Here is a 22,665-nt window from a genome sequence, read left to right on the forward strand (position 1 = left end):
CAGGCAGTATCTCTGGCTCTACAGTGAGCGTATGGCGCTGTTATATGACCACAAACGGCTGCTAGACAGCTATAAATGCTTTGATTTCTGGTCACTCAGCTCTAGCAGTAGCAGCTGGAGGTTGTGCTCTGTTTTAGCACCATGCAGAGCTTCAGCACAAATTGTAACACATTATACACTTCAAAGTGCTCAATGCAAAAGCACAAAACTCAGAACTGCTTTCATTCTTCATCATTCTCTACATAGTCACACAACTGTAAATATACAAAACTGGGGCTGCAACCATCATAAACATTCAAGAGAACCTCAATATTCATATTAGTGTTCAAGCAGAATGGATTTTTCCAATGAATGACTCTTTTCTGAATGACTTTGACATTTGCTCCTTTAATCTTGAGTATTTGGTTACTTGTTTGTATACAACAATTCCAGCCAGGACTCAGTAAACACAAACGGGATTTCCATATCTTTACATTTAATTTCCTCTCTTTTTTGGGTTCACTTATCATTTATTATTAATCTTAGGGAGCTTTACGGGGCTGCATTCACCGTAAAGCTGCCGCTGTAACAATGAAAGTAAATAAATAAATTGGATTGAACTGAATTGTTGTAATTTATAATTAACTGGGCTGTTCCCTCTGTGTGTGGGCGCTTTTGGGTGTGAAATGCATCTGGGTCCACTTACACAAACGCGTGGTAGAGCAGCGCCCATCCTCGTGGTCTCTCGAGCGCGTCGTAGATGAGGTTCTGAATCCGTCGCTTCCTGATATTATTCCTCTTCACGGGACGTGTGTAGCCAAGGGGCGTCTTAGCGAGCAGACCGATGTTCTGCGAGCCCCGTTTGAAGTCCGGTTCTCTGCCCGAGCCGACGAGCAGCAGCGCGCCGTCCCGTTCCTGCCCCGCGCACTGCTCCAGGTCTGCGGCCAGCGCGCTCTTCCGCTCGCGCGAGTCTTCGGCAGCGTTAGTGGCATTTCTGGACCTGATTCCCATGTTCACTGCTCTCGAACCTCGGCGCCGCGCGTGTGGAAGTCCGGAATGGGGCGCATGCCATGATCCGGACAGGGAAAGCGCGAGCTCCTCAGTGGTCGTGGGTCATTTAAGGACCTCGTTCAGGAAGGGAGGCGCGAGGATGGGCTGTGGATTGAAAAAAAACATTCAAACCTGTCAAAAGCACGCGCGCTCTCATACATGACGTTCGGTTGCCGGAACGGTTCTCGAATGTGCATCCCGATGTGAACGGAACAGCATACAAACAGAGTTTTATGCACTACCATTCACCAACGCAATACCACGACCGAATATACAGCGAGAAACAAACGAGTATTCCGATTCACGAGTCGGTTCTTGCATGTGAATCTAAAAGATAAAGCGCGACCACTGTGATCCGAGTCCCGAACGAATGACTCTTATGAGCCGATTCTCAAAGAATCAAATAAATACTTCAATCTGAATTATTCTGACTGAAAACATTACTTTTGTCACGTCCTATTGGAAATTAAACAAGAACCGTTCATGTGTTAGGCTATATTGTACTTATTGTAGGCATATGGCGACATATAGTTAAATATACTCAAAATAATTTATGTAATCGATGATATTTTGTTTTAGAAACAAGTAAATTATGCATCAGATATGTTATTTTTATTTTTGTTTAGTAATTTATATAGTAGCTCATGTAACGACATTGTAAAAAGTCATTAAAAAGTTATGTACATTAAATTTTTTTCAGGAATTGTTATATAATGTTCTGTTAAAATCTACTATGATTTCATCATTTGAGACTGCTGAAGGCATTATGCAACAAGATTTCACTCTTTCCAAGTGTCTTCTGCGAGAATAGACCATAATGGAACCGCAAACGAATCGAAATCAGAAGGTGAATCGTTGAATTCATTACGATTCCCATATCTAATCACGAACGCCTGGTTAAATGTGCGGTTAGAAATGTCGATGGGCTCAACAGCGCTGACAAAAAGCATCTGGTTCATACGCAACAACGCCGTGCAACAATTGCATCGCCTCGGCTCGCGCCTGCAGCCTATATGGGGATGAGCAACACACACGATGTCTGAAAGCATAAATATAACGGCGGTTCTGCTGTCAGCTGTACACACACAAACATACACGGAGCTGCCTTACCGTATTCTCCGCGCGACAGCATGATTGCTGATTCGAATTGTTCTCGTGCTGCCGTTGCTAGATGAGATGAGGGAGGAGGCTTCAGACACAGGCGCGAGACAGAGAGCTTGTGGGCACGTGACACACTACTGACATAGCATCTCTGCGCCTCGACAACGCAATATTGTGCATGCCATCGCAACCCAAAACCACCAAGAGGCTGCTGGAGATGCTTTCACATGAATCACACGGTGGAAGATAGCACACCCGAATTGCTCCCGGGTGGATTGGTGGTAATCTTAACCTAAACTGAGTCACAAAGTGCACATCAAACATCAAAACTGTGTTTCTACAGCAGTGGTCTTCAATCCTGGTCCTGGAGGAGCATTGCATGTTTTGGATGTCTCTCTTATATGACACAACCAGTTCAGACCTTGGAGGATCTACAAATGAACAGATGGCATAATTTAGGTGTGTTATATAAGTGATAATATGCATTAGTCTCTGCTATATATTATGCAAGAAGCAGAAGGTCAAATGGGTGTCCAAATATTCATTATTTATTTATAAAACAGTAGGCGAACAATACCCGATGATCTACTGCATCCGCTGAGATTCTATACCAGTCCATAAGTCCTGGGGATCTGAAAAGCATCAGACTAAAAAATTTGAAAATGGGCGGAACAATCTAAGAGTGACTCTTTTGCATAATAGTACAATTTTATGTTATGGTCCTCTTCAATAGTTTTTATTAGTTTTATATGAAACCATCATCCCATCACTCCTTCAGCCCAAACTAACTCAGCTATGATGATCGTGGACTTCAGGAGAAACCCCCCTGCACTCATTCAGATTCCTGGGCACCACCATCTCCCAGGACCTGAAGTGGGACAATCACATTGAGTCCATTGTGAAAATGGCCCAGCAGAGGTTGTACTTCCTTCGCCAAATCTGACCTCAGAAGACTACAGAGGGTAGTCCGAGCGAATCATTGGTACAACCCTCCCCACTCTCCAAGAACTGTACTTATCCAGAGTGAGCAAAAGGGCTGGCAAGATCACTCTGGACCCCTCACATCCAGCATGGAGTGAAAACAGAACAAACTGAGACGGACTAAATCCAGAAGAACTGTGGCAACGTCTCCCAGATGCTTCAAGAAACCTTCCTGCAAAGCTACCTGAAAAACTATGCGCAAGTGCACCTAGTGCAAAAGCTGCATTAAATGCAAAGGATGGTCACACCAAATGTTGATTTAATTTAGTTAAAAGAAGTTAACATAAAATATGTATCAACATAAAATATGACATATAATCCTAATGTAAATAACTGGTAAGAAGAAAATGAATAAGAAACAGTTCTTTTAATGAAAGTTCTTAAATCACAGGGAATGTCAATTATATGACTTGCTCTTTTTCACTTTCAAAAACTTGTGTGTTGTCAGTTTGAAATGATAAAAACTAAGAACTCTATACAAACCCTCAGTGCAGGAACAGGGCATAAGTCTACACTCAGCATCAGATGGCTGCAGTGACATGTATCTCTCTCTCTCATTGCTCTGCTGTGTAAATTTCTCCTCTCACCCAGCATATCCTGTTCCAGAAACCCTCTCTAGTTTCTCTAGACTGGAAAATGCAGACGCCTTGTATTTGTGCACATAAAGAATAAGAGGGAAAAATATATAGAAATATAATTCAAGGACAGTGCGCCTTCACTACCTGCCAACATACTGTATGAGGTAAAATGAGTGGTAAATCTGCCTCCTCAACTTGTCTCTTTTTATCCCGTTCACACTAATATATATATATTCTATATAAGTGAGTACACCCCTCACATTTTTGTAAATATTTTATTATATCTTTTCATGTGACAACACTGAAGAAATGACACTTTGCTACAATGTCTAAACTGCTGGCCACAAAAGTGAGTACACCCCTAAGTGAAAATGTCCAAATTGGGCCCAATGTGTCAATATTTTATGTGCTCACCATTATTTTCCAGCACTGCCTTAACCCTCTTGGGCATGGAGTTCACCAGAGCTTCACAGGTTGCCACTGGAGTCCTCTTCCACTCCATGACGACATCAAGGAGCTGGTGGATGTTAGAGACCTTGCGCTCCTCCACCTTCCGTTTGAGGATGCCCCACAGATGCTCAATAGGGTTTAGGTCCGGAGACATGCTTGGCCAGTCCATCACCTTTACCTCAGCTTCTTTAGAAAGGCAGTGGTCATCTTGGAGGTGTGTTTGGAGTTGTTATAATAATAATAATAATAATTCCTTACATTTATATAGCGCTTTTCAAGGCACTCAAAACGCTTTACATTGTGGGGGGGGGGGGTCTCCTCATCCGCCACCAGTGTGCAGCATCCACCTGGATGATGCGACGGCAGCCATAGTGCGCCAGAACGCCCACCACACACCAGCTTACTGGTGGAGAGGAGACAGAGTGATGAAGCCAATCAGCAGATGGGGATTGTTAGGAGGCCATGATGGTCAGAGGCCAATGGGCGAATTTTGGCCAGGATGCCGGGGTTACACCCCTACTCTTTTCAAAAGACATCCTGGGATTTTTAATGACCACAGAGAGTCAGGACCTCAGTTTAACGTCTCATCCAAAGGACGGTGCTTTTTACAGTATAGTGTCCCCATCACTATACTGGGGCATTAGGACCCACACAGACCACAGGGTGAGCACCATAGATATATATATAAACACTAGATCTCTTAAGGCGGAGTCATTTCCGGCATCATAGGGCGGCCATCTTGCCACAGGGAAGCTTTCTGGCAAGTTCTGAGGTATCTGAGGTAAGATGAGTGATCAGCACGAACATAAATCTTCTTATCTCGCTGAAATCTTGACGGATTTACAAACGGTTTGGTTTCTTACAAACGTTATTAACGTGGCTATAATTCTGAATGCTGTAACATGTTGAAATTGCAGATTGTTATAATTATTCATATGTATGCAGTGTCATAACTACATCTCTGACGTTGATAACAAATCAAACCGTTTGAAAATCGGTAGATAATTGAGCAAGTTATGGTTATTTAAAAAGTACATGCTTCATACAACACAATGTTACGAGTGAGCGAGCACCCTGTGGCAAGATGGCCACCGTGTGCGGATGTCGACCTCCATTGGCCAACAGCGCGTACGAGGTATCTAGTGTTTATATATATATATATATATATCTATGGTGAGCACCCCCTGCTGGCCTCACTAACACCTCTTCCGACAGCAACCTAGTTTTCCCAGGAGGTCTCCCATCCAGATACTGACCAGGCTCAACCCTGCTTAGCTTCAGTGAGTAACCAGTCTTGGGCTACAGGGTGACATGGCTGTCGGTTATGTTATCATGTTGGAATACCGAAGGGAGGGTACATGTTGGCATTCATGGTTCCCTCAATGAACTGTAGCTCCCCAGTGCCGGCAGCACTCATGCAGCCCCAGACCATGACAGTCCCACCACCATGCTTGACAGTAGGTGACACACTTGTCTTTGTACTCCTCACCTGGTTGCCGCAACACACACTTGACAACATCTGAACCAAATAACTTTATCTTGGTCTCATCAGACCACAGGATATGGTTCCAGTAATGACATGGTGTCCTTAGTCTGCTTGTCTTTAGTAAACTGTTTGTGGACTTTCTTGTGCATCATCTTTAGAAGAGGCTTCCTTCTGGGACGACAGCCATGCAGACCAATTTGATGCAGTGTGCGGCGTATGGTCTGAGCACTGACAGGCTGACCCCCCACCCCTTCAACCTCTGCAGCAATGCTGGCAGCACTCATACGCCTATTTCCCAAACACAACCTCTGGATATGACGCTGAGCACGTGCACTCAACTTCTTTGGTCGACCATGGTGAGGCCTGTTCTGAGTGGAACTTGTCCTGTTAAACCGCTGTATGGTCTTGGCCACCGTGCTGCAGCTCAGTTTCAGGGTCTTGGTAATCTTCTTATAGCCTACACCATCTTTATGTAGAGCAACAATTTCTTTTTTCTGTTCTTTGCCATGAGGTGCCATGTTGAACTTCCAGTGATCAGTAAGAGAGAGTGACAGCGATAACACCAAATTTACACGCCTGCTCCCCTTTCACACCTGAGACCTTGTAACACTAACGAGTCACATGACACCGGGGAGAGAAAATGGCTAATTGGGCCCAATTTGGACATTTTCACTTAGGGGTGTACTCACTTTTATGGCCAGCGGTTTAGACATTAATGGCTGTGTGTTGAGTTATTTTGAGGGAACAGCAAATTTGCACTGTTATACAAGCTGTACACTCACTACTTTACATTGTAGCAAAGTGTCATCTCTTCAGTGTTGTCACATGAAAAGATATAATAAAATATTTACAAAAATGTGAGGGGTCTACTCACTTCTGTGAGATACTGTATATACAGTATATATATATCAGCAGTTTTTTTTTTAAGTGAAGTAAGATATCAATGATAATGCCAAACAATATTCAGCATAATATGATGTATACAGGAACACATTTCTGGTTTGGTGTTGGAGCATTTGAGCCTTACCGATGGGGATGTGGAGGTACAAAAGACCAAAAAGGTTGGGAAACACTGCAATAAAGCACTCTAAACTGAAACTGAAACCGAGAACCCCACAGTGAAGCAGTTCTCAGGATTTCATTTATCATTAATGAGATTTACACTCTCTCTGAGAATTAAGTTTCTTAGGTTTCAAATCTCACACATCAGAGCAAATGAGAATATTCAGCACACACAGGGGTGTTTTACAGTACACATGCCGTCTTAACTAAGGTTGATTGTTTTCCTTTGTGTGCATACATGTGCATGTTTTGTCAATTGGATTTAGAGTATTTGGGGGAGCTTTTTACCTCATGGTTGGTGTTTTTTAGTCTCTCTTGTGCAGTGGGAGTATCTGACTGCTCTCTGCTGAATTCAGATGCTTTTTACAGGGATAGTCAAGATGGCTGCTGAAACACACACACACACACACACACACACATGTTTACTTAGCTATCTAAATGGGGACATTCCATAGGTGTAATGGTTTTTATACTGTACAAACCGTATTTTCTATTGCCCTACACCAACCCTACACCTAAACCTACCCCTTACAGGAAACTTTCTGCATTTTTACAATTTCAAAATCTCAACCTTTTTTTTCTGATTTTGTCAGGTTTAGCTCACTTTTGGGTACAAATTTGTCCCCACAATATGGTTAAGTAGGCACACACACACACACACACACAAATAAGACCAGAGCTCTAAAATGATCCCATCTGTCCACAAAGGAGTACATTCACAATAAATTTAAAAACCACCGCAAAGCTCTGCTTAAATACACTGCTTCATGGGACACTCTAAGGTGACTCCAGTACCACAGTGAATTATGGGAATATACCTGTAAATCAAAACACAATCATGAATCGCTTTGATTTTCACCTATGTCATTTCAAATCCAGTCCCAATTCTCTTTTGGGACAAATCAGTTAGATGCAGGCCTACTTAATTCCTCTTTCTATGAACACAGCCTAAGATTATGGCTATAAATCTTTATGATTCATAAGCCATAAATTTAAGTGCTTATGATGTCAAGCAGCTAGGAGAGATGCCGTTAGCTTCAGAACGACAGAGAGTAGCCATAGTTCAGTTTAGAGAGCCTGTGCCAGTGCCACCACCATCTGACATACGCTTCCCTCGGGATGGCAGGATTCTACGGCTACAGAAAGAGGGAGAGAGAGATTGAGCAAAGCGAGGATGAAAAAGACAAACCGATCAATAAAAGTGAAGTAACATCAAAAATAACCTGACTGTGGAGTTAGGCTCTTGGAAAGTCAGAGCAGACAGCATCTTCTCCTTGTCAGAGATTGGAGGAACAGCGGAGCCAGGGGAGTTGAAGAGGCAGTGGGAAGAGAAAGAAAAGAGAGCATCTTTGTCAGGGTGACAGGGGTTGAATAATTCAGTCTATGTCCAGCTGCTGCGTTAAATCATCATGTTTTATTCATCTGCAACAGTTTCAAAAACCTGACATTCAAATACATTAGGACAATAAGTCTAATGTGAACACACACATCTGGAGCAGAATTAACTTTTGGTGTGCAGTTCCTAATGTGAAAAGCATATGAAGCATATTTCAACCTATTCACTACATTTTCATAATGCTTTTCAATGTTTTGGTTAAGAAATTGTCTGACAAACTGAATATTTAGCAAAATACAAGAGGATTACAAAAACACAGTATACATTGAAAACATGGGATTCAAGATATCGTTTAAAAATGTTAAAATAATTACAACAGAAATGTTATGATAAGAAATACACTATACTTCAAATTTTGTGATTAATAGAATAAGCAGTATTTATTTAAAAATGTAAAGCTTTTGTAGCATTATAAATGTTTTTTTTTACTGGCCCTTACTGAAAAAAGTATTAATTTCTTAAAAATAAATCTTACTCACCCCCAAGATTTTGAATGGTAGTGTATTTATGACTTATTTCGAAGTCAATAAATAATGAAATTTTACTACTTCTCACTTTCTCACTACTTGTTATATATTCTTGCTTCCATTAAAACAAAGACGCTCTTTGGATCATCTCAAATCATAACATTGTTACAACATGAATATCATCATGAAGTTTTCTATAAACTTATGGAGTTCACACAGCTTGAGACACACAACCAAGACATTCATGTTAATTTTTCAACTTTTCACTCAGTTTTTTATGCTGATAATATAATTCATAAAGAAAAATGTTGTACTACATTAGAAAATCAAAATATAAACCAAGACTATTGCCCCCCACTGTATATTTTTTAGAATCTGGTTAGCCTGAAAGTCATTCATTAAAATCATCTCTAAATGGTGCTCTTTCATGTGAAATGGGTTTACTATATTCTCTGAAGCGTCTCTAAAATGGCTTTCATAAGATTTAGTCCAGCACAGCACAGGGGTGTTTAAATGTCAGCAGCAGCAATGTAAATTACTCATCTGCTGACAGGAGTTTTTAATAAAAGTGGAAATGAAACCTGCATAGCCCATCTGCACATACCGATAATTCACTTGTACACACATAAAGCAGCATGGGAAAGGACACAGACACAATACTGAAGAATAACACTCAAACACTGAGGAAAGCTGTGTACCTGCTGACCCTGAGTGTGAGCTGTAAAGAATGTGCTTGTACTGTGATGTGTTTGACCTTTGTTGTGTGTGTGTGTGTGTGTGTGTGTGTGTGTGAGAGCTGTATAAGGAGTGTGAACTATAGGGTGAGTATATCTTCTTGCTTTCCTGAAAATAGAAATACTGCAGAGAAATGAGCTCATCTGTTGGCAGTTATGTACACATCTGACCTCTTCCGCGCAAACGCACACACACACAAAACAACATTTACCTTCACAGACATCTCCAACACATATCCACACATTCCTCCAACACATAAAAGAAAAAAAAGAAGAAAAGAGAAAGACAGGGAAAGCAGCACAACAATACTTCTGACTCTAAGCCTATGATTAGAAATCCTGACTATTAGCCAACTTAAACATAAACATAGATCTTGAATAATAATCACTATGTGCAAGTGACCAGAAACTTAAAAAGTTTCCAAGGCGGCATGTATATGATAAACATAAATTTGATAAAACAGAAAGTAAAAACAAACAGCAGTATTGTGAAATATTATTACAATTTAAATATAATAATACATTTTTATATTTTTCAAAATGTTTTTTTTTTTTATGGCAAAGCTGAATTTTCAGCAGCCATTACTCCAGTCTTCAGTGTCACATGATCCTTAAGAAATTATTCAAATATGCCCATAAGAAACATTTCAGGATTCTTTGATAAATAGAAAGAAAAAAAAGAAGAAAAAAAAACATTATTGACCCAAAAACTTTTGAACATAGTTTATGTAATACTTGGAGAAATATCTCAATGGGAGTTGCTTGGCAGGTGCAGGACCTTTTTTTTTCTGACTCAAAATGACGTAGTTATGTCATCCACCATCAGGTGACAACACATGTAAGGCTGTCCACAGTGGCATTGAAGCTGTTGGTCACCTCAGAATGTTCACTAACTAAAGACACAATCAGCCTTGACAGTTTATTTTCCAACAGAAATTCATTGGCATAAAAAGTTCACTGTAAACTGAAATGAGCTGGATGATTACACTGTTGTCTTATGTTGAGCTGCTTTATAGCTGATCCAATTTTGTTTCATAATTAATGAATTTAGCAACATTGACAATTGTTATTGAACTAAACTGAATTACAGTAACTTTCAACTGATAATGTTGCCTTCCATAGAGCTGCTTACAGCTGAATTGAACTTGTTTTGTAATTGATTAACTTTAAACCGCTATTGAACTCTAATAGAGTGTAACAGAACTGTATGATAAAATAATGACACCATTGGCTTTTACAGTTACTTTAGTTACTTTACAGTAGAATTTGAATTTGTCTCATGAAGAACCACTGCACCATTATGTTTTTTTATATATATATATATATATCTTAATATCACTGTGAAGCTGCTTTGAAACAATCTGTATTGCATAAAGCACTATACAAATAAAGGATGTGTCTTTGTATGGCCTGTTTTAGAAAGACAAAATAATTTTACACAATTTTATTGCTATGACTACTTGTAGTAGAAACAAATGGTGATTTAAAATAGTAGGTCAGAGGCCAGAAACATCACAAGCTGGTTTTGATGGAACCATCAAAAGTAATTTTACACATATGATGTTGATAAAAATAATAATTTCAAGGGAAAATAATTTGTGCAGCACATCAAAAATAGAAAGAGTGTCTTATCAACTGAATAAAAAAACAAAACAGGAATTTACAATGCGGACAGCTTCATTGATTATAATGGGAGCCATTTAGTTTTGTCCCGACATGATGCCCACATCCGGAGTAGACACGGCATTAGAGACACCCCCTCTTTATATCAGACAGACATGACTGTGAGTCAATAAATGAGTATCTGTGTGTGCGTGTGTGATAGAGAGAGAGAACACACTGAAAGTGAAAGATGTGTAGCAGTGAAATATTCAGCAAGCTTTAATGAGACTGACAGTTACTCATCTGCTTAACTATACGTCTAATGAAGAGAACTAAATATATCTCACATTATTTCATCACACACATACTTCCACAAGCTCAGCAGAGAGTGTGATTATGCTTATTCTCTCTTGCTGTGTCATATCATGGCATATTCTCTCTCTTTCGGTCTCGCTCACATAAGTGGAGGCACTTCTGGATCGTCCACGAAGTCCTTTGACACAGGCCTCTCCTCGACGCCACAGCGCTGGTGAGGCTGCGAGAGCTGCAGGGGCTTGTGGGAAGACTCCTTTCCTTTGGGAACAATGTTGGCCAGACTCCCAGCCAGACCAGGATCCACCTCCAATAATTCACGCCCTGGCGCTGGCCTGCAGAGAGACAGATCTGACTGAGATTGCTGTTTTGTTGCGTTTTAAGAATTGATTGGTCTATAACTCAAGTCTAACTGTTCAGTCAGCACAATCTCTGCAAAATCAAAGTCGGTTTGTCCCACCTGCTTTTTGCCAAATCACATCCACCACGACACATTTGACTCTACTTACTTTCTGAATAAATGTCCTTACTGTGCATGATTCATCTGTGAACCTATTATAAAGAAAAAAGTTTTTCATAAACTTTAACTTGAAAGACTTCATAATCTTAAAGGGATAGTCCACCCAAAAATGATAATTCTGTCATCATTTACTCTCGTTCCAAACCTCTCGTTCGTTATTCTTTGGAACACAGAATAAGATATTTTGAAAACACTTTTTACACATAATATGCAGTATGGGCAGGTTAAAATAATAATAAATAAGGAATATTTTACATTATCACAAAATATAGACACAATGTGACAATTGTAGGGAGTGAAATTATTTCCTTACGAAATTAATTCATGAAGCCAAAACTCAGGAACTTACACACTACAGATGCCATGCAATAAAACTTATCTGGAGAAGAGATCTTCAGAGAGAGCAAACAACACCACTCCCCTTGTTCATTTACGACCCCCTTCCTCCCCCTCCCCTGCCCTCTCTGACTCTGACTCTTTTCCCCCAAAAGGCTTTACTCAAAGTTAATTAAGAGTAGGTACCACATATGTGACCCTGGACCATAAAACCAGTCTTAAGTCGCTGGGGTATATTTGTAGCAATAGCCCAAAATACACTGTATGGGTCAAAATTATAGATTTTTCTTTTATGCCAAAAATCATTAGTATATTAAGTAAAGATCATATTCCATGAAGATATTTTGTAAATTTACTACTGTAAATATATCAAAACGTCATTTTTGATTAGTAATATGCATTGCTAAGAATTCATTTGGACAACTTTGAAGGCGATTTTCTCAATATTTAGATTTTTTTGCACCCTCAGATTCCAGATTTTCAAATAGTTGTATCTTGGCCAAATATTGTCCTATCCTAACAAACCATACATCAATTGAAAGCTTATTTATTTATGTATAAATCTCATTTTAAAAAATTGACACTTAAGACTGGTTTTGTGGTCCATGGTCACATATCATATGCGAACCTGTTGTTTTCCCCCTTCATGTTTGGTATCATTTCAAAGGTCTCTGTGCGATTGGTAAATTGATCTCAATTTCACAGTAGTCACTTGTATTATGAGAAATGTTGAAAACTTTTGTAGAATTGTGTTCTGCTGAGGAGGGGGTGTGTCCCCCTTTAGGGCTCTGCGGGAATGTTTATCCATCTTCATCCAGGTGCGACCCTGGAGCACTAGAACCAAAAACACCAAAAGGTCTTTCATGTTTTTACAACTGATCTGAAGATTTTTTGGTTTTTCTTATTTGGGTATATAAGGGAAGTGACAAAACACTACTTTGGAATTTCTGTAGTCAGAAAACCCCATGCAGTGTGTGAGGGTCTCTGGAGCTCTGCTGCTGTGTGTCTCTCTGCTGACAGGTACGATTTAAAAATGAAACTGTGTTAAACACATTGTGCCCATAGAGCACACTGTATAGTTGTTTGTGCTGTAACATGTGCACATAACTCTAAAACATCTGAGTGCTTTGCTATGCATTTTAGACCGTGTGTCTTGTGTTAAATTAGGATACATGTGTGACTATGTTAAATTTGTTCGTCTCCTGCGTAGGTCACTTGGCTATTTCCCACATAGCCACAGCCTCTATGTATAGGAGCAGGGTTGCCATGTGGTTACAATGTGATTCACAATTATGCTTTCTAAATTGGCTTCTAATTGTTTCATTATGTAATTGGCATGATACAACTTTACCTGACTAATAATAAATTGTTATATTTGATTTATTCTGAACTGTCCTGAAATCATTATGACTGTTAGACTGTGAGGAGGCTTTTGTTACCACAAGTCTACGGCCAGGATAGATCAAACTGAAGGCGCATAAATGAATGGAGCAGTAGGCACGTCATCTGACACCTCGGATTTCTGTCTATCACTGGTGCTAGCAAGTTGTACGGGAAACGACTAAGTAAACTACACTTTTTGTCATAAGCAAGCAGTTGGCGGCAGACAATTAAGTGTTAGTCTACCTACATCCTCTGACTAAGATCGGACTGGCGAGTTCATGTCCGTGAGATCTACGCAAAACCCAGGGTGTGAGACTCTATGCGACGTTAGGTCCCCAGTGAATGGATAATTGAAAGTATGGGATGTCTAGGATAATCATATATCTAAATTAATATATAAGCGATATTTGTGATCAGTTTTTAATTAGAAGTACAGTCTAAATTCAATGATCACTTGGAATTGGAGTCAGATTGAGCACGGAGCTAGACCAAAACTGAAACTAAATCCTGATAAATTCAGAAGCGCAAGTAAAAGACCGAATGCGCATTAAACCTTTGACCAGGCCGCTGGATTCCGTTGTTTGGACTAGTGGGTGGATCCTTACACAATGTAACCATAATTCCAACGTAAATCTTGTATCACCTTTTCTGGGCCTTGAACGTGGTAGTTGCATTGCTGTCTACACTCTTAGCTTCACAATGCCATAGAAGAACCTTTTTGTCTAATTGGTTCCATAAAGAACCTTTAACATCTGAAGAACCTCTCTGTTTCACAAGAGGTTCTTTGTAGCAAAAGAAGGTTCTTAAGATTATAAAAAGGTAAGAAAGAGATGGTTCTTTAAAGAACATTTGACCAAATGGTTCTTTGTGGAACCAAAAATGGTTCTTCTATGGCATCGTTGTGAAGAACCTTATATCGGTTTTATCTTATCGGTTTGGAACGACATGAGGGTGAGTAATTAATGACAGAATTTTCATTTTCGGATTATCCATCCCTTTAAATGATAACTAACTGTGATTAATTCCCATAAAACAATGTTACCTAATCTGTTACCTAAAAGAGCTATTCTCCTGTAGACAATTACAGCACAACGTCACAAAGTAGAAGTTAATCACGTATGCGCAATAGAACTTTTTTTTTTTTTGCAGAATGCCGTTGTCGTTCCATCAGCAGCTGTTTGCTTAAAGTCCCTAATTAATTCATTTAATGGCTCATTATGGATCCTCTGTGCAGATTAAGAAAGTAAAAGCCAATGGAAACCATGTTTAGTCATTGCTTGACAAGCACTAAGCAGTGAGGTAAGCTGATAAATGTCCATTAATCCAGGCCTCCCTAACAGAACAGTGTTGCGGGCGCTGCAGCTTTCTGCCTCTTACACGGAAACACAAATCCCAGTATGATGGCCAGCACCACCTATCTTGATAGCAGATAAATCAGCCCTGACTTCCTGTAGACTCAAACCGCAAGGCTTGTGACTTCAACACACATTTAGACTTTGACGGAAATCTAATGATTTCTGGTGAACTCTTTGACTACACAATAACACTAATAATACATAGCAAATTATTTATAGTACAGTTTTAGAGTCACTCTTTTTATCTCCGCTTCCGTCTCTCTCATGCTTTAAGAATGAATCACTAAAAATTTAATTAGTGCGGCATCTGAAACCTGATTGGACTCTGAATTACTGATAGCGTGCGATTATACTGTATTTTCCGAGCCAATCAGTGCCTCAGCGGGTACATTATCACACACACACAGATGATTTATAGAAAGTGCACTGATTTCCTCAGGGGCAGGTACACAAACGCAGGTGCGTTATTGTGTGTGTGTGTGTGTGTGACCTGAGGGTCTCAGTAAATAATAACACAAGCGTGCATGTGTGTGTGTACATAAGAGCAAGAGCATCTGACCTCCCTGTGTATCAGGAGGTCAGGAGTAATCAGGTTCGGATGATGTCATCCATCAGGATGGAGTCAGGGCAGAAGAGTGTGTGTTTGTGAGCGGAATGACAGTAACTGGTTTATTTGCATCTTATTTGCATTTTTATTAGGTCTTTAATGTTATACCCCAGTGTTCACTTACTATGCTGATAAACCGACTGAAGGACACACACAGACACACGGTCGCTCAATGGAATAAAACCTTTGAGTCAACAGACTAATTCCACAGTCACACGGGTTAATGCAAACATGCATTAAGACCCATTAGAGGTGCCTGCACACACACAAGGGATCTTGTTCAGTGTGAAAGTGACCGCACAAAACCTCCCGCTGTAAACTGCAGAGAGAAAAGGGAGAGAGGTTTATAAAGAGAGATCAATTATGAAGCAGCTAAGCTTGTATGTGTGTATATACTAGCTCCAAAGCAACTTCCCTAATAAGAAGCTCAGCGTCCCTGGAGTGACCTGCGGTTGAGTGTTTTGCTCAAGGACACAATTTTGATTTTTGTCATCTTGAACGGATAGTTCAACCAGAAATTAAAGTACTGTCACCATCTTACTCCCCCTCATGTCATTTGAATGCTAGATTTTTCTTTTTTTCTTGGAATACAAAAGATATTTAGCAGAATTCTGATTTGTATATCTGTGAAGCAGGATTTAAAACTAACCCAGACCACTGATCAAGGCCACCAAAGACCAAGGTATCATAATAACACTGTTAAGAAATTAACAAATGCATGTGTATACACATGTTCACATAGGCAGGCAGCTGAACTGCAACTGAATTACCGGGTCTCTTTCTTGGTATTCTGGTTACTGGTAACACTGGTCGGCCTGGCAGTGGGTTTCTTTGGTTTAATCTCTCCATGTGCCTACAAAAAACACAAATTTATCACAACGGGTTTTAAGGACAGGTTTTACACAGTCTAGATTTGTGTACAAAAAGTTATCCTTGAAACAAATCGCAAATTAATTGATAATTCAACTACACTTTCAGAAAGCAATTAGCCAGCATACTTAGTTTGTTAGGTTCCCATTCCAGTTTCACTGCACTTCAAGTAGGTAATTGACATACATAAACACACATAATAAACATACATTTTTTTTTTTTTACATTATTAAATGAAAATGTAAACTATATTAAAACAGAAACCAGCCATTTTAAATTATATTTCACAATATTACTATTTTACTGCGTTTTTGCTCAAATGTAGCTGTGGTGAGCACAAAAGAATTTAAAAATGCTTAAACAACTTACCAACCTCAAATTTTTGAACAGCAGTGTACATAAATGTATAAGAAAATTATATTTTAAGTGTTGTAAATGCCCACCATTTCTTTCACATTTATTAAGTTTCAATCATCTTTTTTACTTCAATAATTTTTAAAATGTCTGGCGGCATGACAAATGAATTGTTAAAATATACAAGTTTCCTTGGAGCATTATTAATATCAGATTATAAAAGCCTATGGATGTAAAATAAGAAAATACTTTTAAAAATAGTTTTAGGTGAAGCACAGCATGTCAGACTGCAGGACATATCAACTTTCAGAAAGTACTTCACATACATTATGGCAGTTATTTTGAAGGGAATGATTTTACCAGATATTATATTTAATAAGATTTCTTTTGTTGACATTCATGCTGCACATACTGACAATTAATCAGCAAAATCAGTGATTTTATTTGTCAAAAGCAAGCTGATATTTTTTTTAGTTTTTTAGTTTTTTTTAGTTTCTTGGCGTTGCGCTAGCAACGCCAAGATCATGGGTTCGATTCCCAGGGAAAGCAAGAGCTGATAAAATGTAAAAAACTGTAACTTGAATGCAATGTAAGTCGCTTTGGATAAAAGCGTCTGCTAAATGCATAAATGTAAATGTAAATGTAGTTTGGTTTTATTACACAACATGGTAAATATGGGAATAAACCCCATATATATGAAAACTGGAATGAAAACGATGTTAAAAAACATCAGTAGGATGTTTGAAAGGTGTGTTTCAGGTGTACTGAGCTGTACCAGAGGCAGGATGAGGAGCAGGTGGCCGGTGGTTTGGGATCTCTGTGCTGTGCTGCTGTCGGGTTTCACTTCTGCAGGCAAAACCAGCTGGAACACCTGCGCACACACACTTTTATTAATGTGGGGTTTCAAGCACTTGCTACTGTAAAAGTGATCTACAGTATCACTAGTCATAAACGCATATCCATCAATACTGAGATCAGTCACACACACATGCACGAACATCTGTGGTGCGGTGAGGCGAGAAGCGTTACTTGTGCTGATCTGCGGCAGATTCGTGAGGAAATGAGGCAGAATAAAGAGTGTAGATTTACTGCTGGGTAATCAGCTTTAAAGGTCAAACTCATCAGATGAGCGAGAGAGAGAGAGAGATGGAAAGAGAGAGAGATAGATAGTCTACCTTTTCTTTGACGGTCACTCTCACATATGTTGGCTGAACATCCACATCCAGCAGTGAGGTGTCCATATGCCTACAGCACAGAAGAGACCAATGTGAGAGTGGATGCTGTTAGGAGAAAAGTTACTAAATGACATCCAAATACACTCCAAGTTTACCCAAAGAAAGAAAGAAAGTATACTGCTAAATCATGACTTGATCATTTTGTGCTGAAGACAAGAACCAGCATGAGTGAATGAGTGTGTCTGTACCTGTAAACATGTAAATCCAAAAGCATGCAGTTGTTCTCATCCTCAGTGAGACTGAAGTCCAACCTTTGAGGTAGAGATCACATGAAATAAATATTTCCAAACTCAAGCTGGTACTGTAGTGTTTGAGTATGTATCATTTGTATCTCTGGTTGGAGTGAGGCACCGTTGATGTATGATATATACTGTATCTCTCCTGTGACCTAGTTCAGCCATCTTACCTTTTGTTGATTCCCTGTTTCTCACTATAAATAGACTCATGTTATCACTTGTGCTAATATGACTGTCTTGCTAGCCCTAGTCTCATGTAGCCAGACTTTTCACTCTTGGCATAAATTCTGGTCCACTTTGCACATTATTCTGCCCTCACGCTCAGAAAAAAAGGCATGAATATGTACTCTCAAAGTACTAACATGTACCTTTAAGGTAATAAGATGTACCATTTAGTTTTTCTGTTTACTTCTGTTTATTTTAGTTTACTGTTCCAGTGACAGCTTTGTACTTTTTTTTTTTTTTTTTTTTTTTGATAAGTCCATTTGTTTGCAATGCATTGCCGCATTGAATTTTGAGCTCATGTCTGTTTTTGGACATTTGCACTTTGGATTTTCAGTATGACTTTTTAGGTTTTCCATTTTTCCTTTTGAATTGTGGATTCTGGGTTTGTCTCTTTCCTTACAATTTAAAATGGTGAGAGCTGGCTTCAGTCTGACTGACTGAAACGCAATTTATTGTAGCCAGGGTTTTTTTGTCTGTCCACCACAACACAAAATCATGTTCATAAATGATCAAATTTTGCCTTAGAATTTGTGACTAACAAAGTTTGTGGGAACACAACAAAAGAACAAAATCCCTTGCTTTTGTTTGAGAAAATAAGCAGCAAGTAAAAGAAAATATGCTTTGGCTGCTTTCTGTCAGATCATTTCTTCCTGTCAAAGTGGGGGTGGTCCTTTGCTAGAACAATCTGCAAAGTGGATTGGACTGACATACTGTTTGGCTACACAGGAGTAGTGTGTGTATGTGCGTTTTTGTGTGTGTACTTGGGCTCGTTGATGTTCAGCACTCGTCCATCTGCGTTGATCAGAGTTCTGAGGGTTTTGTTTTTAGGCTTCTCTCTGTAGAAACAGAATTGACTGCAGTAAGTAAAGTTGTTTACAGAAAAAACATGTCTTTCTCTCCTTTATCTTATAAAAATATAAAGATTGAGAAATGGGCATCACAAGGCTATATAGATACAGATACCATTACAGTGATTTCAGTCCTCTTTTTCTTAGTTGGCAAGTACCTCTTTTTTTCTTTGGCCCTCTTGTCCTCCAGATGGCGATGGGCTTCTAGTCTGGATTCTGGTGTGAATGGGCACGGCTTTTCCCAAAATTCCTTTTCTTTATCCTCGGCGTCTGTGTGAGCCTTGGAGCTTGATTCTGGATTCTGATCGGTCCCATTTTGGTTCTCAGAGAGCAATCTGTGTGAAATAATCATCACATTTAAGGCTTATCAAAGGAAAAATGCACAGGTCTGGTTTAAAGCAGACAACCCTCTTTTTTTACGATACACCATAGTATGTTCATATTCACAGAAATTTCTTCAAAATAAATTATATTAAGAGGAATTTTCTGTGAATGTAGCTTTCCAAGAACCATCAAAAAACTTTTCAAAAGGAGTTTTGGGGTGTATCGGTATAAAACCTGTGCAAAAAAGATCAATTTCAGGGTACAATCTGCTCATCTAATGCAACCCAAATTGTCTTTTAGCTCTCTTAATTCAGTTATTCAAACTTCAGCTATCTTAAAGACACTCACTGATTTATTTGAGGATCCTCCTGCTTTTCTGTTGTCTCTTTCAAACCACTTCTTTTCTGTTCCTCTCTTTTCTCTATATAATCTACCTCCTGTTCTAAAACACGTCTCCTCACTGCATCCAGTTCCTGCAGGACCTGAATGCGCTCACCTCGCCTGATTTCTTTCCCATCCAACCACTGCAAAGCACAAAAGACAATCGTTCATCAACAGCGCAAGGCTAAATATGTCTCTCCATGTGTCTCAGTGCAGTACCTGTAGTTGAGGCAGACATGCCACCACATACTGTCTGTATCCGAGAAATTCAGTACAGGGGTTTCCCACCAGGTAGAGCTCTCTGAGATGAAGGTTCTGCTTCAGAGACTCCACACTGCTCAGCTTACCCACAAAATTCACCGTCAGGTCTAGTTTCTGTAAGCTCTCACAGCCTACACACAAATACACACACACACATATATATATATATATATATATATATATATATATATATATATATATATATATATATATATATATATATATATATATACAGTATATTATGTATACAGTTCCATGCATAAACATGAACTGATTGACACAAAAATTAAGCCTGGTTAGAGCTGTAATATAATATATTTGCAACAAAATACCGATATTACAACACACTTTTCAAGCAAACATTTCACAAAAAGAGAGCCATTAATTTTCAAATGATGAACACATTACTGGTAAAATTAAGCATTTGAACATTTTCTAGTTGTTAGAATTGAATCATTGGACCAGTTGGTTAAAAGATAATTAAATGGCTCAAAAAAATCTAATTATTTCTGAGAAAGGTCATTATAATTAAACTAAAACCATATAAAAGCATTTTTGTTACTTGAAATAAAATAAGCGTTAACTTACAAAAATTACAAAAGAAAAAAAAAATCAACTTGCAAAGGAAACATCTCTCATTTTCATTTAGTTTAACTTGATGAACCAAAATAACTCGAGCTAAAACTGAAAAAACTAAAAACCATATAGACATGTTTAAAAAACTAATGCATAGAAATTCACAAAATTACTAAAACTTACCAAATTCACAATAATAATAAAAACTGCAATAGTATCTCATTGATAATATAATAACTGGTAATATAATAACTGTATAATAATATAATATCTGGTTCTGAGAAAAGGTCTTTCACAATTTGTTTGTAGATACGTTACCACTTGCTTTACTTTTGTTTTTTTCTTTTCTTTTTATGTTTAATTTTATCCAAAGCAAGTTACAAAAGAGGGGCATCACAGGCAATTTAGCATAAAATAAATAAATAATAATATATTTATATATCGTATATATATATATATATATATATACTTTTACACAAAAGGTTTAAGGAATTTAAAAAAAATAGTTGGTAATATGTTCATATGCAATGCACAAATGAAAAGCAATTTATTAAAATAATCACCTTCTAAATTCTCGATGACTTCTATGTTGTTCAGTGCCAGGTTTAGATACTCCAGCTTCTTTAGTCTGCCCACATTTTCTGCATAAACAGAGTTAAAAGCAATATAAATTGCCATTTGTTGTTTTTCCACTGATATGTAACGTACAGGAATGTCTGCTTACCTATCTTAGGGATGAGGTTGTTCTGTAAGTAGAGGATTTTGAGGTCTCTGCACCACTTGTCGATATGCTCGATCCTCTCGATGTCCTGCTGATGGAGGGAAACCTCCTCCAGGGAGAAGATATCTCCATTATTGTGTTCTGCTCTGCGGCGGATCAGATCCTCGCTGACTGATCACAAAGCGAGGGAGAGAGCATTAGTTTACAACAGCTAAACCGCGAAAGCATTTTATACATTTTTTATAAAACAGTTTATTTGGGAAGAATTATCGTTTATTTAAAGAGGCATATAACACAATAACTGCTTTATTATAGGAATAAATAAAAATAGTTTTTATATTAGGAATAAAGCACTTACTGCGGACCATGACTTGCTCGCGCCAGTGTGTTATGCGTTGCTATAGAAACGGGCACGCTGCAGAAGCTCGTGCTTGTGTTTTGAGGCCTGTGTTTCCGTTGAACATTCATTCCAGCGGAGCACAACACCAGAATTGGAAAGTCATTCGGTATTTATTTCGACAAGAACTATCTTAATCTTAACTAGCACGATGTAATCGTGACACACGAATGAACATTCAGTTAAGCGGCTTTTTATCCACAAAAAGATGCATATTTGTGCTCTAGTTGCTCCGTTTATATTCAAGTAGCAACTCTGCCACCTAGCGGTCAGTGTGAACAATAACAGTCAAAGAAACAGACGATGCATATATTGATTTTGGACATGCTGAGTGAAGGATAGGATTGGATTAGGAGAACCGCATGTAAAATGTAGTTAACTATTAAAAGTTCATTTAAAATATGTCTAAAAATTACAGAATTGGCTGTCAATTCCAATAATATTTTGGAATATTTAATGTTTATATAGATATTAATGTTTATATAGATATTATAGTTAAATAAATGTTTATATAGTTTTCAAAATATTTAGACTCCCATAATTAATGTTAAAAATACTATATATAGTTGATATAACAACATTACATAAACAGTAAATGTTATGTGTAACAGTGTTCAAAATAAATTACTGTTAAAATTCATGCTAAGATTGGGACATGTCTCTATTGGTTGTTGCGCCAGCATATTTGCATGTATTTGCATAAGTTATATATCGGGGTGGAGCTATGAGATCAACAGCACAGCAGAGCGTCGTAAAGCTGCCGTGATAATTTCTGTTATAAAATTCATTTTGTTCATCTGTAGACACAAGTTCGATGTATATATAAGCAGTGTTGGGA

General features: G+C 38.5%; 2 protein-coding genes across 7 annotated transcripts in view; both read right to left on the bottom strand.

Annotated features, from left to right (window-relative positions):
* kcnq3 (potassium voltage-gated channel, KQT-like subfamily, member 3) overlaps positions 1-7,071 on the bottom strand; it is a 56,042-nt gene extending 48,971 nt beyond the window's left edge. For 2 of the 3 annotated variants that reach the window (XM_058794608.1, XM_058794592.1), the window contains exons 1-4: positions 6,976-7,071; positions 2,708-2,777; positions 2,140-2,561; positions 686-1,134 (exon numbers count right to left, since the gene is read on the bottom strand). In XM_058794608.1, the coding sequence (XP_058650591.1) occupies positions 686-990 (305 nt within the window). In that variant the 5' untranslated portion in view covers positions 991-1,134; positions 2,140-2,561; positions 2,708-2,777; positions 6,976-7,071. Of the gene's footprint in view, positions 1-685; positions 1,135-2,139; positions 2,562-2,707; positions 2,778-3,594; positions 3,717-6,975 lie in introns of those variants that run through there. The other variant, XM_058794600.1, reaches the window with a different exon arrangement.
* Positions 6,995-22,068, bottom strand: dnaaf11 (dynein axonemal assembly factor 11). 4 transcript variants are annotated; one of them, XM_058794936.1, is made up of 14 exons: positions 21,789-22,068; positions 21,434-21,601; positions 21,273-21,350; positions 20,092-20,264; positions 19,840-20,015; positions 19,326-19,502; positions 19,081-19,155; positions 18,047-18,109; positions 17,799-17,868; positions 17,399-17,494; positions 16,170-16,252; positions 11,345-11,533; positions 7,911-7,960; positions 6,995-7,074 (listed from the first exon to the last, which is right to left on the bottom strand). In XM_058794936.1, the coding sequence occupies exons 1-13, from the start codon at positions 21,796-21,798 to the stop codon at positions 7,939-7,941; spliced, it is 1,380 nt and encodes a 459-aa protein (XP_058650919.1). In that variant the 5' UTR covers positions 21,799-22,068; the 3' UTR covers positions 6,995-7,074; positions 7,911-7,938. The 4 variants fall into 4 exon arrangements, with proteins under 4 accessions (XP_058650919.1, XP_058650926.1, XP_058650936.1 ...); XM_058794943.1 differs by lacking the exon at positions 6,995-7,074 and adding an exon at positions 7,743-7,823; XM_058794953.1 differs by lacking the exon at positions 6,995-7,074 and having other exon boundaries at positions 7,924-7,954.
* Positions 22,069-22,665: the final 597 nt, after the last annotated feature.

The sequence above is a fragment of the Onychostoma macrolepis genome, chromosome 02 (genome assembly GCF_012432095.1).
Source record: "Onychostoma macrolepis isolate SWU-2019 chromosome 02, ASM1243209v1, whole genome shotgun sequence".
Classification (NCBI taxonomy): Eukaryota; Metazoa; Chordata; class Actinopteri; order Cypriniformes; family Cyprinidae; genus Onychostoma; species Onychostoma macrolepis.

Excerpts from the sequence above, each read along its gene's own strand:
- dnaaf11 (XM_058794936.1), bottom strand. Across the intron at positions 20,265-21,272 it reads AGTCATCGAGAATTTAGAAG|GCTGTGAGAGCTTACAGAAA; the intron begins GTGATTATTTTA and ends ATTTGTGTGTAG. Across the intron at positions 20,016-20,091 it reads CATGTCTGCCTCAACTACAG|TGGTTGGATGGGAAAGAAAT; the intron begins GTACTGCACTGA and ends TGTGCTTTGCAG.